The sequence below is a fragment of the Mesoplodon mirus genome, assembly GCF_964341445.2.
Source record: "Mesoplodon mirus genome assembly, chromosome: 2".
NCBI classification, from domain to species: Eukaryota; Metazoa; Chordata; class Mammalia; order Artiodactyla; family Ziphiidae; genus Mesoplodon; species Mesoplodon mirus.
In genome coordinates, this window is record NC_138977.1 from 64,435,170 (window position 1) to 64,452,189 (window position 17,020).

General features: G+C 43.2%; 1 protein-coding gene across 6 annotated transcripts in view; it reads right to left on the minus strand.

The window, feature by feature from the left end:
* KCNMA1 (potassium calcium-activated channel subfamily M alpha 1) overlaps positions 1-17,020 on the minus strand; it is a 763,138-nt gene that overhangs the window by 232,580 nt on the left and 513,538 nt on the right. For all 6 annotated transcript variants that reach the window (XM_082611009.1, XM_082611010.1, XM_082611008.1 and 3 more), the window contains exons 6-7: positions 8,559-8,634; positions 696-771 (exon numbers count right to left, since the gene is read on the minus strand). In XM_082611009.1, coding sequence (XP_082467135.1) covers positions 696-771; positions 8,559-8,634 — 152 coding nt within the window. The remainder of the gene's footprint in view (positions 1-695; positions 772-8,558; positions 8,635-17,020) is intronic.

Sequence of the window (17,020 nt, forward strand, 5' to 3'; positions counted from 1 at the left end):
CACCCCTTATGCAGACAGAGGCCCAGCAAGAGAAAGGCACCTTTACCCAAAGCTTCCAAGTTAGATGAGGCTCCTTCTAGCTTTAAAGGTTTGTGTTTGTTTGAAACACACCTCCCACAATAGCTATGTTCCCTAGAAAGCAGGCAGAAATCTGCCCTGGGAAGAAGGTGAGAACAGCTTGGCAATAATATAAAGCTTTGGAGTCGTCAATTTAAAAGAATTAACATTTTTGAGACATGAAATAACTTGACAAGCAGTCAGGCCAAAGAATCGAAGAGGGCTTTTTGTAAGGGGGAAGTGGAGGGAAATCGAGGAATCTGAATTTGCTGTTTACTAAGAGATGGGGGCTAGACTTGCAACCTGGTCGTCAACCTTTTCTGGTGATTGCTGAGGAAGCACTGCCATCTTGTGGTTGGCTTGGGTTATTGCAGACAGAAGAAAAAAAAAAAGGGCAACGAAAGCCCCCATAGCAATACAGGTGAGCTGAAAAACGCAGGTGAAGGGTGTGATCGTGACTCACCATCTGGAACTAGTTTGGGGTAAAAGGATTGGAAATTTAGACAACTGTGCAGTTGCTTCTCGTTTTTTTTTGCATTCTACAGCTGGGCTGAAGTTTGTCTCCCAGGTAATAAAATGACTCAGAGAGGGCCTTGCTCCCGAAACGCCAGCACTGAAGCATCTTCAAGGATACTTACCAAATGGATGAACCCGGCTGCTGTTAGCCATGTGCTGATAAATATGGAGAGCAGATTCACCAGCTTGATGGAATTACTGTGCAAAAGACACAAGCAAAATCCCCAAGTTACAGAAGAAGACTCACTTGGGGCTGCCTTCCAGAGGAACAGAGCCTCTTTAGTGCCCACTCCCACGCCCAAGCCCCCAGAGCCACCATAAGGGAAGGATCTGAAAGGTGGCATAAGTAGCTCAGGCCAGAGCCTATAGGAAGATCACTTCTGAGTTACTGAAAGTGGTCCCTAAATTAAGCCTTCTGACGGCTTAAAATTTTTTCTTAATTTTTATTTTGAAAATCTTTAAATCTACAGAAATAGTGAAAGAAGAATATAATGAACACTTGGATGCCCTTCATCTCGATTAACCAGTTAACATTTTGCCACATTGGCTTTATCTCTATACATTTTCTCTTCTTTTTTTTTTCCTTTTTCTGGCTGAGCCATTTACAAGCACACCGTAGACATCATGACACAACCCCCTGAATACTTCAGCACTGAACACCTAAGAAGGACACTGTGCAAGACAATCATGATACAATTGTCCTGCCTAAGGAAACTGACACGGATTCAGTATCACCATCTAATAGGCACTCTTAATCTAGATATCTCCAGTTGCTCCGAAATTAGGTTTACTGATGCTTTCATGTTTTCACCCTGATTCAGGAAGCAATCAAGGTTCATGTGCTGCATTTGATGATTATGTGGCTTTAATCTAGGGGTCAGGAAACTTTTCTAATAAAGGGACAGATAGTAAATAGTCAGGCTTTGCTGGGTCATAAAGTCTCTGTTGCAACTACTCAATTCTGCTGCTGGAGCAGAAAAGCACCTTGGGAAACCTGTAAAGGAATAGGTGTGGCAGTGTTCCAGGAAAACTTTATTCACAAAGACAGGCAGTGGGCTGATTGGCCTAAGTAGTAATGGCTACTCAGTTTGCCATTCTCTACTTTATTCTCCTTTAATGTGTAAGTAACACACCCACCCCCAACCAATACACACGCCCTTTTAAATCTGTTTTTAGTGCCAATTTAATTTTCTGTGCACCCAGGCCAGCTGTCATCCAGAATGTCCCATATTCTGGATTTGTCTGACTGTTCCCGCCTGATTAGATCCTGTTTCAATACGTCTTTTGAGAATACCCGCCTGGGATGGCATCACATCAGGAAATTCCAACTCAACTGCACCAGGTCCAGGCACCTGGTGAAGGTGGAAACGCCAGATGGCGCCACTGAGAGGTGCCCATTTCCCTTTGTAATTAATATGCCATCTGGGGAGTGGGACTCTGAGACCATATGAATATCCTATTCCCCAACAACCTTATACCTAAACATTTCAGCATCCACCAGTGTTCCTTGAGAAAGATCGACTGCCACTCACGAGATATTTAGCTCCCTTACAGTAGGGGCCTTGTCGGCAGGGACCCTGGGAGCAGTGAGTCCCTGGTGCACAGCAGGGCCTCTAAGAATCTGCACTGAGTGAGCTGGTCTCCCCTCTGTACTCGTCCCATCTGCCTTCACCCCGTTCACTCCTACTGGGTGCACAGCTCCTCAACCACTGTTGTCAGCAGGTCGCTGCCCTGTCCAAAGGCTCCTGTTGAGTAAAATATTATGTCCAAACTCCCACCTTCAACACCCTCTGAAGTTTCAGGTCCTCCTACCATGATTCTTTCTACACAAACCTTGCAACTTCCATCACAGCCAAACTTACTCACCAAGTCTTTGTTTATGCTATTACTCAGCTCGAAAGCCCTCCTCATCTATCCAAATATTTCCCTTTCTTCAAAGCCTGGTTCAGTCCCTACCTCTTCCTTAAAGTGGTTCTATACCCACAGGCAATACAAAGTGACCTACGTCTCCTTCACCTCCAGCTATTCATTGGTAACCCATCCCGCTGTCTTAAGGCATAGTTTCAGATTTCTATTTGACTCTTGTGTTCCCACCTGCATCCTTGCAGAAAAGAACTCTATCTCTTTCAATCTCCCCAGAGGGGCCTAACACTGCCCACAGCGTGGTTCAGCCCATCATCCTGGATGGATTGATCTCCGGCCGCTCCCACCTCTTTCTCAAGGGAAACCAATGGTTTAAATTCTAAGAGTTTAAGGTCACAGTGATAAGAATGGCTAACACAGTTCTTTCACAGGGCTTACCATGTGCACCGCCATTTTAAGTGTTTCATGTATATTAACTCATCAAATCTTCATAATGACTCTATGAGACTGTCCCAAGGTTAAGAAACTGACCCAAGTTCAACGCAGTAAGCAGCAGAGTTGCAACTTGAACCCGGGCAGTTTGGCTCCAGAGTCTGCCCTCTTGGCCACTACAGTGTAGAACACACTCACAGCCTGGGATCCACCAGAGTGTCTTCCTTGTTGTGAAAGTGAAGCTGTGCCTTCCCCACACCCCGTGTTGAGGATGTGAAGAGGGCCAGAGGGTACTGCCCCAGGGAGGATAGAGGCTATCGCCACAGCCCGTCCCCAACCAGTTTCTCAAGAGGAAGCCAAAATAAAGCAAAACCTCCCTGTCTCTGCCTTTTAAGCCCTCTGAGGTGCATTAACCTTGGAGAGAGAGAGATTGATGAGGGACAGGTAGCCAGGGGCAAAGGGAGAGATCTCAGGGAAGCCTGTGTTGTTCATCTTCTCGGAGGATAATTAAGTGCCAAGGTGGTTCACTTACACAGTCCTGGATCCTTGGAGACTGATCAAAGCTGTGTCCCACCAATAACCATGTGGGGCCCTCTTGAGAGATTACAGCTATTGGAGTCTCCGAGCCTCATGGTGCTTTGGGAAAATGACCTTATATGGTGATTATTAATCTCTGATTGTCACAGTGGTATTAATAGTACTTAAGGGAGCTCTCTGTTGTGTAGAGAAGATTTAATCACTGTTGCTGAACGAGTCCCTATGAAGCACTGAAATCTGATTATTTTTTATGGCATCTGCATCATTACAGATGCCCAGTGTTAGGAATTTGCTTTTCAAATGAAACTCTATGAGCAGGCAATCATCTACAAGCTCTGTGCAAGAGACACAAGATTAACTCTTGGACTTTCTCCATATTCTGAAATTTGAACCTCACCAAGCTGAAGAGGGCTCCTTGGAAAGAGGGAAGGGGTTGCGGAACAGGGTTGTGGGCTCTCTGCATGGCAAGAGGCCACTGGAGACAGTCATAGACTTCAGGGCCAAGCCCAGGGGTCTGGACCAAAGGGCAAGTTCCCAATGGTTAGAATGACTGGAACTATTCAGGTTCGAGCCCCCTCATGATAAGGGATAGACTGTGACGTTCGCATGAGAACCTAACTTCATTTTCGTGTTTTCCATGATCATTTCTGGGTCCCTGCCCCATGAGTTCTCACTAGCCATTAGAGTAATTTTGTATCAGTGGATACAGTGAATCATCGTCCATGGGCAGGCACAGAGACTTTTCTGTTCTTATAGATCAGAGACCTTTTTTAGGACTCCGTAGATATTGGGAGAGAGAGTCTGTCTCTGTAGATACTGGAAGAATGAATGTCTGTCTTTTTCCAAGATTATAGCTGAAAACCCAGAACCACTGGGGACCACCTCTGCTCTCAGTGTATTTAACAAGACATGTATGGGTTGAGACTGAAAACATCATCTCTTTCCAAAAGCAATACGAATTTATCTCTGTTCTGCTTGACCAGTATTTTCCTGTTTGTTTCTGGCTGAGAATAGAGACAGGTGCCAATGCCCTTATTTTGTTTTACTGTTACCTTTGCTGGACAGATGTGCAATCCCCTCAAAGTCAACGGCACTGTACCCCACGGGGATGAATGGCCTGAACTATAAGACACAGAGTGAAGCAAAATCACGTTCTGTCAATTCTAACCCTTAAATCTCTCTCGATCCCTCTCCCTCTTCTCCGAAGGCCAGCCTCTAGTGCCACTTGCCTGGACAACTGCCTCCTGACTCGTCTCATGGTCTAAGGCTTAGATGTTTTAGACCCACCCTCTATACAACTGGTGGAATAGTGGCTCTTCCTAAAATGTAAATCTGACCACGTTCCTCTCCTGCCCAAACCCCTCAACAACTCTTCCTTGCTCTCCGAGGCAAATCCATGACATCTGAGAGCCCTCACGATGTGGCCTCTGCCTGCAGTCTCTATACCGATTACTCTTTTCAAGAACTTTAACCTTGGAGCCGTTTCTGTAGTACAGTGTAGTACATATGTAGTACAGTGATTTCAGTTTCCAAAATGTCAAAACAAAAAAATGTGTTGTTTAGGTAAATGATGGTACATACATAGAGTGGAATGCTATCTGGGAAACGGAAGTGACATGGTAGAATATTAGTGAGGTTATCTCAACCATGATGGTGCTGAGGAAACTGGGCTTTATCCTTTTCTATATTGTTGACATGTCTACACTACACTTTAATAATTAGAGGAAACAGTAAGGCAACTACCTTTAAAAAAAAAAAAAGCACTAGGTGCTCCATGTCCCCACCTTAAGTATCTATATCTCCATCATCAGCATTAAATGAGGTATGGAATGACAGCCTTCAGACAGAGCTGCTTCCTTTGCTCTGACTGTATGAGTCTGCTTGCCAGTTTGCTGGGCAACTGAGGAACTGCCAAAAGCTCAGACGATGGCACAAGGTCTCCCAGTGGCCCCTTCCATATGCCATTTATAGGACATGGAGCCTTTGAGGCCCTTCTGTTGGCTGGCAGTTTGGGGAATGACCCTGATGCCGTCCCGTTACTGTGACTTTCTGTTCTCTCTGTCATCCTGTTCACTCTGTCATTGTTTTCCTGACCTCTTCAGCCTTTCTGTCTCCCTCTTTCCCCACCCCTCTTTCTCTTTCTCTCCGCACCCCCCCCCATATATTTCTCTGCCCTGTTTCTTCCCACTTTGGGCCAGGAGAGGCAGCCGAAGAACGGAACATGAAACCACAATTTCATATCATTATTTCAAATCACATTTCAATGTCTCCACCGCTACCCAATACCCCAGGTTGCTGGGGACTGGCCGCTAGAGAAAGTCATACAAAACCCCTGGAAAGATGATGACAGGGCTCCACCCACCCTCCTAGAAGGTCCCTGTGAAAGCAGCAAAGTACAGAGGCGTTACCAGAAAATCCCTCAAGGTCCGAAGCCCTACAAGGACCCAGGCTTCTGCTTCTCTGCGGCAGAGCATGCGGGATCTGTGCCTGGGGCTCACAGAAGGAAGGGGGCCGCGATCAGCCAGGCAGCTGGAGAGGGAACGGGCTCAGAGAGCTATTCTAGACCTCCCGAGTTCTTACAATCAGATGAAGGTTCAGCCTGTGCCTGGTGATCTGGCCTCTCCCTGCCCTCGTAATCCCATCTTTCTCTTTTCCTACCATGGAAACCCCAGCCTCCAAGAGAACAGAATTACTCAACGTTCCCCCCAAAGCCATGTTCTCTCACTTACATGCTTTCCTGCAGCTTCCTTGATGGGAAGTCACCCCACTCACCCTTCCCTCTCACATGCCTCATCTCCAGCACCACCACAATGACACCTGGCTTTCTACAAGGCTTACCGAAGACACCCCCTTTGCCTTGAAAAGATCCTTGACTGCCTCACACTCATGCCGAGCCCCACTTAATCACTCTCCTCCATGCCTCCCAAGCCCTGGGTGTACCTGTACCCTCGGCACCAACCACACTATGGGTCAGTCCTCCCCCAGGGAGCTCTCTGCAAGTAGGACTCAATCCTGGCACCCATCTCGCTGCTGCACAAATGGGTGCTCAATTCAGGCTTGAATTCACCCTGACGCTGTCCCTGGTTGTGACAGGAACTGGGGCAATCCAAGTGTGTGGTTGTGATGGAAACCACCCTCCCATAACACAAGGAGTTTAATTCTGTGGGAAGTGGGGTGCTTGGGGAAATGCTATTTGGGGCTTAGGATGGCAGACATCCCAGTAGCCTGCCACCCCGTGACTCTCCCAATGGAGAGCCACCTCTTTCCCTCACTCGCTGCTTCAGATTTCCCCCCTCTGCACTGGGAGAATGAACCCCCATAACTGTAGAGTCATCAGGTGGAATGTTTCCCCAGGGATGCTAGTGCCATTTCCTGCGTCCAGAGGAAAGGAGCCTTTTCCAAGGAATGGGAAGTTGGCGGGTCTCTTGGCAGAAGCCTAGAAAAAGATAGTTTACTCAGATGGCTTATCATTCTCCCAAGTCCAGGAAAGATCCACATGGAGTACGAGGAAGGTAAGAACACAGTTCTCTCCATGTTATTCCTCAGAGTAATGGCACCTTCTGAAAATGCTGGCATCAGAGAATTAAAAGCCCCTTAAACAAGTAAACTCGAAACAGGGAGAGAGAGGCACTATACCATGTTAGACAGTGTGGATGACTCCACGTAACACCGTCCCCACAAGTATCTCTTAAATACAGCTCCTGTGATTGCCACTGGGTCCTCACCAAGTCTACCTGTAAAAATACAGTGTAGTGGAGCAAATATGATACAGGCAAAACTTGAGGACTGCTAGCTTTGTTGACCATTTTAATTTCAAGAGGAATATGAGTCCCTTGCATAGAAAAGTCATAAAAAGGTAGAAATGAAGGTTACTGTCTCTCTGAAGAAATACGAAGAATGACAATATTCATTCTATATAAATAATAGTATATGCTATTAAATGGAGCACCAACAAATTCTGACCCCAGGATAATGAAAGTAAAGGGTGTTGGGACACACTGTAGAAGATTTCCATGGCATTCAACGCTTATTTTCTTTTTAACTTGACTAATAGGAAGTGAATTTATTCCCCCATTCATGTAGATGAATAGTCAGAGAGGGGAAACCAACTTGAAATTAAAACAAACTAAAATAAACAAAACACACTAAGACCCAAAGAGGAAAGCCTGTCACATTTGTTAGATGTGACATATTCAGGAAGCTGAGTCCCAGCCTCAGTTACTGGGAGAACAATGCTGAATCCAAGCTCCCCCAAAATGCAGGTGTATTAATTACAAATCACAAACATAGAGATGTCCTGTTTTTCATCATTTATCAAACACATTAAGGCCAACCAAAGAGGAAATGGAACATTAGCAGTGAGCTTCTCAAAGTGTAATTTCCTATGAGAGAAATTTATGACCTGTACTTATTCTCCATTAAAGGACGTCCAACCTCTTTTATTAGTTTATTCATCAAGGCAGCCCTGGTTTCCGGCCAGCTCTGAGAACCTGCAGGTCCTCAGGAAAGGGGTCTCTGGGGGATTTTTTTCTCCTGGTCCAGTAGTGTTTTCCAGAACATAATACAGTTAACAGAAGTAGTCATGGTGCATTCGGCGGGAGGTTTTTAGATATTCCCCAGAAGGCAATTCACAGAGCAAGCCCCAGGGGCTACACGGGCTATAAAGTGAACATCTAGAATGTACTTGGAAATGAAATGATTTTCTGTTTGCCATATGAGGTTTGTGATTGCCTCTCAAAGAGCATTGCTTCCATTGCTTTTATGGCCAGGTTCAATTTCTTATTTAGTGATGTAATAAAGGGGTGATTTAAAACCTGGGAGCAAGGACTTCCCAATCAATGAGTAGACCTATCCCTCACCCACTGTGCACCTCTCTCCATGGTGCTGCGGACGGTGTCCAAGGAACCCCACAACGTGCCTCAAAAGTGTCTCTACTTCCCCCCATACACAGCTGTTTCTTTCTCTTTACCATAGAGTCCCCGCCCTGCAGAAGACCCTACCTCTAGGCCTTCCCTGCGTTTCTGTGTTAGATCACTCTCTCTGTGCATAGGAGAACTCTAACTTTATCGTGATGAAAGTACACACACCTGATATTTACAACGTGGCACTGGGGACCAGAAGGACAAAAAAAAATATGAGAAAGAACATCTTACCTTGTTTTCAGGATATTCAGAAACTGCAAAATTTCTGAAAACTGGATCAGCCTGAGAGCTCTTAAAAATCTCAAACCTGGAAAGAGAAATGAAATAGAGATGCATTATTTTCAATGTGTGGTTTTAATGTCCACACACTGCCATTGGATTTACAGCTGCCAAGATTAATGGGATATGAAATCCCTGCAGAAGAATGAAGCATCCCGTACCGTGCATGTAGTTCTTCCTCCTGGTCCTTGACTGGTTTAATCTCAGCTGGTAACCTGACTTTTTCATTAAAGGGGCCCTGTATGGAGCAGACGATATTCTGGTGGGCAGAGCCCAGTTTACTGAGCTTTCTCATGCGTCCATCTCTGATTTTTTTTTTTTTTTTTTTTTTTTTGCGGTACGCGGGCCTCTCACTGTTGTGGCCTCTCCCGTTGTGGAGCACAAGCTCCGGACGCGCAGGCTCAGCGGCCATGGCTCACGGGCCCAACTGCTCTGCAGCATGTGGGATCCTCCCGGACCGGGGCACGAACCCGTGTCCCCTGCATCGGCAGGTGGACTCTCAACCACTGCACCACCAGGGAAGCCCTCCATCTCTGATTTAAAGCACTATTTCTAAGTTACATGGTTGTCTGAGAGGATTCTGTCTCTGAAAAATACTGGGAATAGCTCAGGGTAACCCTTGTGCTAAGAGCAGATTAGGAACAAGTCAGATAACCTCATCTCTTTGGTGGATTTTCTTTTTTTTTTTTTTCAATCTTTATCTGCCGTTCTGATAAAATGAAGAGTATAGCCCACTGTGTTATCTGTTTCCTACAAGGTTCTACATTTTTCTTCCAATCAAAAAAAAATCAAATCATTCAAATATCACACCCCATATACTTCAGGATTCACAACTTATATAATTCTACTCTTACTGAGTGTCAAGATACATGCTTCTCCATTTTAAATCAGCAACCTCTCTTGAATGGAGAAGAGCCAGTGTTTCTATGCAGCAGGAGAGAGAGGGAAATGGGGAAGGAAGACACAGTTGAGGATTCAAGAAAATACAAATTATTGTTGTGTTTTAATAGCCATGGGTAAAATGTATTTCTGTTGAGATCAAATTTGTGAGTCAAAAACAATCTGAATGACTCATGGGCTTTGAATCTTGGCAGTTGTGCAAGAGAACGGTTTACAAAATACTTTATTACAGCTTTGAGACACTTTCAAGATCAAACCCACTCCCAAGGGGATTCAAAGCATTTTATTAAGCTTCCGCATGTGCCATGTGTGGAGCTGAGCACAGAGTGGGCTAAGCTGTGGACGGGCAGCTCGATGTCCACGGGTGAGAGTTTATTCGGCCCAGTATGTGAGGCAGTAAAGCGGGGAGGCGCGCAGAGTGGTGGGAAGAAGCGGTGGTGATTCTCTCGAGACCCCAGGGTGAATCAAGGAAAGGAGACAGACCGGAAGTTCTCCCCTAAACAGCTCCATATTGGGCTCGGTTAGATTACTCCTTGTTCAAGCATAAGGTGACGAGGAAAAACTAACTTAAAGCCCACAGAAGGAAAAACCCCACTGCTCAAGAAGGACAAAAGGATATGGCTCAAAAGGAAAATTTCTCATCTAAAAGGGTTTACCTTCATGGACAGAAGATTTTTTCAGAAAACATCCGCCTTCTATTCTGAATGATATTCATATTACTTTTATTCAACAAGAAAGTGCAGAGGTGAGAAGGGATGTGGATGAAATAAAAGTCTCAGGAGCCAAAAACCCAGTCCTAACCGAGCTGATGAAAGGCTGACTTCACACCGCTAACAACGGGATGTGGAGGACAGAATGGAGAGGTCATCTCACGAGGCAGAGAAAAGGGAAGACAAAAGACGGAACTTAATAGAAATGGAGTGGAGATCACAGAGATCCAACCTATGAATGAAATGTGCTCCAAAGGGAAGTGCAAACAACACACAGATCATAAGTAGCGGCCAGGACATCACAGGATTGAACACTCTGGATATGAAAAAAATGACTCGAGATTAAAAGGCAAAATGAACGATTAGCTCTGAGAGACTGACACCGAGAAGTATCTTATTGTTTTTCCCTTCAAATGTCAAGTATTAAAATAAATGAAGATATAAAAATCAAAAAGTGTCAGGGTTGGGAGAGGGTTACCATGAAGGCAATTAAGATCTCATTACGTAACAGTAAGTGTTAAGCAATGACTGGGCAACAGAATTTTAAAACAAGGAGAGTCTGACCCAAGATTTTTATGCCCTGTCAAGTAGTTGTTCAACAGTATAAGGGCAACAAAAAATACTTTCAAATATCCAAGTTCTCAGAAAATATATTGTTTGAACAAAACATTTGCAAAGAAGCTCGTTAAGTCTTACTAATCAGAATGGGGGGTGGTGCAAACTCTCCTGTTGGTCCGAAGCATCCAGCCCAACCTGGATGGCTGATCTGACTGCAGCATCACTGTCACATATTGCTGGGAGGTAAAATAACACATTTAGAAGCTTGAGGTAGAAAAAGACTGGCAGTTAGTACTGAAACCAGTCAGGGATATAAGGATGCTTTAGTAACATATTAGCCGCTAATAGTTTCATCCTGAAAAATTGAGTGTGTGTGTGTGTGAGAGAGAGAGGGAGAGAGAGGGAGAGAGAGGGAGAGAGAGGGAGAGAGAGGGAGAGAGAGGGAGTGTGTGTGTACTTTCATTTATGGAAACAAAAATTGAATACAAATGGCCCACGCTTTGAATGGGATTTCTTTCTTTTTATCGTGAAGAAATGCCTTTTGCGTCCTGCATTATTGGTTTGTTGTTTGTCATATTTTAAAGCGACTCACAAAAATAAGATAGAATAAAAACTTTTCTTTTAAATGAGGTGTATGAAAATAAAGGTAGGAAAAAAAAAAGAATGCAGTAGTCACAAGGTCCTATCCTCTCGCTAGAGATAAACTGTAGATCTAGGTCTGAGCTCTTTCCCAAGGAAAGCAAGCAGGGAGGCACTCTAAGATTAACAAAGGAGGAAAATAAGCTGGTTCTTAGGGGAAGAGGTTAGCCCAGGAGGGGGACTCAAAAGAAATGTCTCCCTGCCAAAGGGGCCTGGGGTGATGCAGGAGCAACATTCTCACGGGCTGAACAATGGTGGGCTTTGTTTATTTGACTGCTTTGTGCTGGTCATTGTCACGGCACTGGGTTTCACTAATACAAATGAGAAACAAAGTTCTACATAGGGTTAAAAAAATTCAGTCTACATGTTCTCCTCAGATCAAGCCAGACACTTTGGAGAAATGCTTGGTCTGAAGTGTCTATCCTTCAGGCCACAGCTCACAGCAGCTCCCGAACTGCTTTCTCCCCTGGACCACTTGTGGTCTATTCTCAGCACAGTAGCCAGAGTGAGCCTGTTACCAGGTAAAATGGATCATGCTGTTCCTCTGCTCAAAATCCTCCAATGCCCACATTCCATACAAAGTACAAGTCAAAGTCCTTCAAGAACCTAAAGCAAGGCCAGCCCTCATTCTTTTTGGACCTGCTGGCCTCTTCCCCCCACTCATACTACTTTGCCTCTGATCTGGCCGTCTTCCTCAGTGATCCTTGACTGTGTACGGATGCTCCTGCCTCAGGGCCTTTGCACATGCTCTTCTCTCTGCCTGGAATGCTCCTTCCCAAATGGCCACATGGTGCCCTCACTCACCTCCTTCAGATGTTTAATCAACATAACTTTCTCAGGGAGATCTTCCCTGGCTACTCTGTCTAAAAGTGCAACTCTCCCCTCAGCCCCCCCTCCAAAACTCTTTATTCCGCTTACCTGCCTTATTTTTCTCCCCAGCATGAAGCGCTAGCATCTTACTTATTTATGTGGTTTACTTTCTGTCTCCTTATCCATAGCACCAGCTCTAGCAGGGGAGGGATTGATGTCTCTATTGTGTTCATGGCTGTATCCCATGTACCTAAAATAGTGCCTTGCGTAAGGTGGATACTCAGTAACTACTTGCTTGAACTGAACTGAATGAATCAGACTTCTGAGAATTAGAGGGCAGAGAGCTAAAGGTTAGAGGCTCTGCATTCAGAACTCTGAGGCTACACATTGTTTACTAAAGGGAAAAGCCATGACTCTGAAAGTTCACCTGACAGAGGCCAGGGCTGACACTCTTAGGAAATACGAAGAAGACTAACCAGGAAAGAGCCTTGACCAATGGTCACGCTGCTACACTCAGAGAGGTCCTGAAAGAGGATAGACAGGAAGCTCAGATTCCATAAAGAGGCCAAGAAAAGGAAGCAGTGGGTTGGGCAATGCCAAAGTGACAAATTATTCATCTCCTTTGCTTTATAACACTATATTCTTATTATTTATTCTATATAATTTAAAATCTCTGAAATAAAATTATTTTTTAGGAAATAGAAAATGGCTATAACAGAGTTGTGAAGAAGAAAATAACATTAATTATGCTCTCCAAAAGTCTAGATAGTTTCATGAGCAAGTTCCTTTAAACTATCAAAAAACAGTAAACTTCTCTATATATCAATACTCTCTATTATATAGTCAAGTAATAAAAATGGACTCCTCTCTCTCTCTTTCTGTACTTTGTATTGGTTAGAAAAGTGGTATTACCTGGACATAAGTTAAAAAAAAAAATGGCAAGCTCACCACACTAATAACTATTGACTAACCACAAGAATCCTACATAAAATACTAGTGAATCATATGCGAGACTATATTGTGTGTGTGTGTGTGTGTGTGTGTGTATTGAACTATTTCTTTTTTTTTTTTAGCATCTTTACTGGAGTATAATTGCTTTACAATGGTGTGTTAGTTTCTACTGTATAACAAAGTGAATCAGTTATACACATACATATATCCCTGTATCTGCTCCCTCTTGCGTCTCCCTCCCATCCTCCCTATCCCACCCCTCTAGGCGGTCACGAGACTATATTAAATAAATAACATGCATGAGCTATAGGGGATGCTGTGGAGCACAGCCCAGATCCCTTTTCCAAGGATCTTTATTCATCACTGGCTCCTGAAGAGCAGCCTTGCCCACGGTCACACCCCTTACCAGGGGTGGCCCCCATGGCTGGTAGATGTGGGGACAAAGGTCTGCTGCCTTGCCTGGATTTGGGACAATGCTGAAGGGCCATCCAGCTGCAGAGCTGCCTGTGGGATGGACAAGGCCTTTGGTACAGCTGCACCACAGCTGAGCCCTCCACCCCATCCTAGTGCCCTTCTTCTCTCAGAGATGGGTATTATAACCTGCCCTGGAGATTGTGTGCCAGAAGACTAAGTATTCTGCTAAAGCGTGGCAGGCATGTTGGAAGTACTCAACAAACAGTAATTTTACCATATGAAGCTATGGAATTGAAACAGCATATTGTTCACAACTACACAGAAAAGTCAACAAGACGGAACAGAAAGCCCATAAAGATACACACACACACACACAGGGTAAATAGTGTTATTATTACTTTAAATTATGGGTAAAATGATGATGTTGACAATGATGTAAATCTATTATGATTGATCATCTGCTATTTTTAATTATTTCTACATGCCTAAACCTTTAGCTCTATCTTATTTAATCCATTCAACCGAAGAAAATGGCTAAGGATAAACAGACTAGAGAATGTGTCCAGCACACAGTTTGTAAGCAGCACCGCACAAATTTTAACCCAAATTTATGTAACGCCACAAAACCCAAGCTTGTAACCACTGCCCTGGCACAGCCTTTGGTCAGTCAGTTCCGACTGCAAACATCAGCACTCAGGTAGGCACTTCCAGCACTCGTGATCACCTTGCCAAACTCTCCTAACAATTCGCATTCACACCCCCATCAGACTGAGTATTCTGATTAAGAACAGACAGGAAGAAGGAGGGGAAAGGAAGGGAGGGAGTGAAGAGGGAGGGAGGGAGGGAAAGTGGGAGTCCCACTTTGATAGGCCTCAACCCCAAATAGAGCCCATCACTGTTTGTTTGTTTTTTTAATATATATATATCTATATATATATATATATATATTTGTTGGGGGTTTTTTTCTCCTGAATATAATGCGCGATTATGTACATTCAACTTGAATGATTCAGGAACATATAAGGAAGAATGTAAGTGTCATCCAAAATCTTACATCCAAATATTATCACTGTTAATTCTTTTTCCCATCCCTGTTTTATTCTGCTTTTCTAGGTTAACAAATGAAGTTAACTGTGTTTTCACATAATTATTAGTCATTTTATTTTCTTATTTAAAGTGCTTTATAATAGTCTCTGCCAGATTACCTGTGGGTTCATCTTATTCTTTTATTATATTCGAGCTTGTTCATAATGAGAATATTATATGTTATATATTTTATCCCACAGTTCATCATTCTTCTTTTAATTTTCCTCAAAGTTTTTTTTCTTTCCTGTCTTAAATTTTGCTTAAGGTGTTTTGTTTTGTTTTTTTTCCCTGAATTCCAAAGTTTGTTATACGGTCAAATATATCAGACTTCCATCATTGTTTCTTTGCTTTAATATTAAAAATGGCCACCTCCATCGTAAAAAACAGATTTTTTAAAATGCATGTACATTTTCTCTTTGTACTTTTAGGGTGTGAGTTCTGAACCCTGGCTGCACATTTAAATCACCTGGGAAGCTTTAAGAATTATTGATACCTTGGTCTCACTCCCTCTTCCCCAATTCTGACTTAATGGGTCTGAGGTACAGCCAGGCAGAGGGAATTTTAAAGCTCTTCGATGATCCTAATGAGCCATCACGGTTGAGAAGCACTGAAAACTTTTTCTACAAATGAGCAGAAAGTAAATATTTTAGGTTCTATCCCAACTACCCACTCTGCTGTAAATGACATGTAAATGAATGCACGTGACTGTATCCCAGTAAAATTTTATTCAAATAAATAGGCCATGGAGCCTAGTTTGCTAAGCCTGCTTTAGAGACCAGCTATTCAAATTCCATGTGCACATGAATCACCTGGGATTTGTTAACATTCAGGCTCTGTTCCATGGGTCTGAGATGGGGCTTGATGCTCTGAATTTCTAACCAACTCTACAATGTCATCGATGCTTCTGGTCAGAGACCAAGCTGAGAAAACAAAACTGCAGGGCACTGGTTCCCAGACTTTGTTGCCACTGCAATCACCTGGAAATTCTGGAACAACACTGGTGCCTATCTCCCACCCTCAGATATTCTGATTTAATTGGCCTGGGTGCAGAAATTTTTTATAACTTCCCAGATGATTCTAATGTGCAGCCAAGTGTGGGAACCACCTATTTAGGGTATCTTTTCTTCTTTTAACCTTTAATTTGTAAATCCATCTTGATGTATTTATTTATTTTGGTTAATAGTGTGCCAAAGGGACCAAATTTTATTTTTTCCCCAAATAGTTAGCAAATTGCCTTTTCCCTGAGTAATCACTTGAGTAATCTAAAACCAGTACTATATACATTAAGCACCCTGTCTCTTTACTTTTTTTTTGCGGTACACGGGCCTCTCACTGTTGTGGCCTCTCCCGTTGCGGAGCACAGGCTACGGATGCGCAGGCTCAGCGGCCATGGCTCACGGGCCTAGCCACTCCACGGCACGTGGGATCTTCCAGGACTGGGGCACGAACCCGTGTCCCCTGCATCGGCAGGCAGACTCTCAACCACTGCGCCACCAGGGAAGCCCTGTCTCTTTACTTTTAAAGAACATACTGGCTAACTATAAATTAGAAAAAATCCATAGTATAATAATAGATTACTTATAAAATAATGCATTCAGCTCAAGATCTTAGGAAAAAGGTAGTCTTAACAGCCATAGAAGAAAAGATGATTTCTACTTTAGTGTTTATACTTGAATAATCAGAGAACTAATAAAGATTAAAAGTGATAAAAATTTTCAAATCATTTTATGGGGGCAAACAACAACAATAAAACAAACAAACAAAACACATGCTTATCCAATAAAGAAACAAATAGAAAATAAAGTCATGCACAATTTCAGGCTAATAAAATTTGAAATCCACACTGAGAGGGATGACTTTCCAAAAAATGTAAACTTTGTAAGTTCACACACAAAAAAGAAAACCATGACAGGACGATAATTGAGATATAAATTGAAATTTTTATTAATATCTTCCCCTCAGAGAGTTTGCACCCATGTGATTTATTAAATTTTTTAAAACATTTACATTTTAATGAAACTCTAAACTATTCCATGATACACAAAAAGAGGCAAAGCTATTAAACTTGTTATAAAATAATCATAACCTGGTACCAAAAACTCCCTCTCAAAACACAAAAGTAAAATAATCTCACTAAAATTAGTGATGCTAAAGTTCTACATAAAATATACCAACATATATAATTCATCTGTGAATTAAAATAAGAATCCAGAGCATTCTGGTTAACCCTAACAGACTGAACAGAATGATTTATCTCTGCCTCCTCTCAAAACCTCACTAAAATAATATTAAAGGGGGGAAAAAATAGCAAAATCCCACAAGGGCAGGAAGAAGGGAAGAAAAACT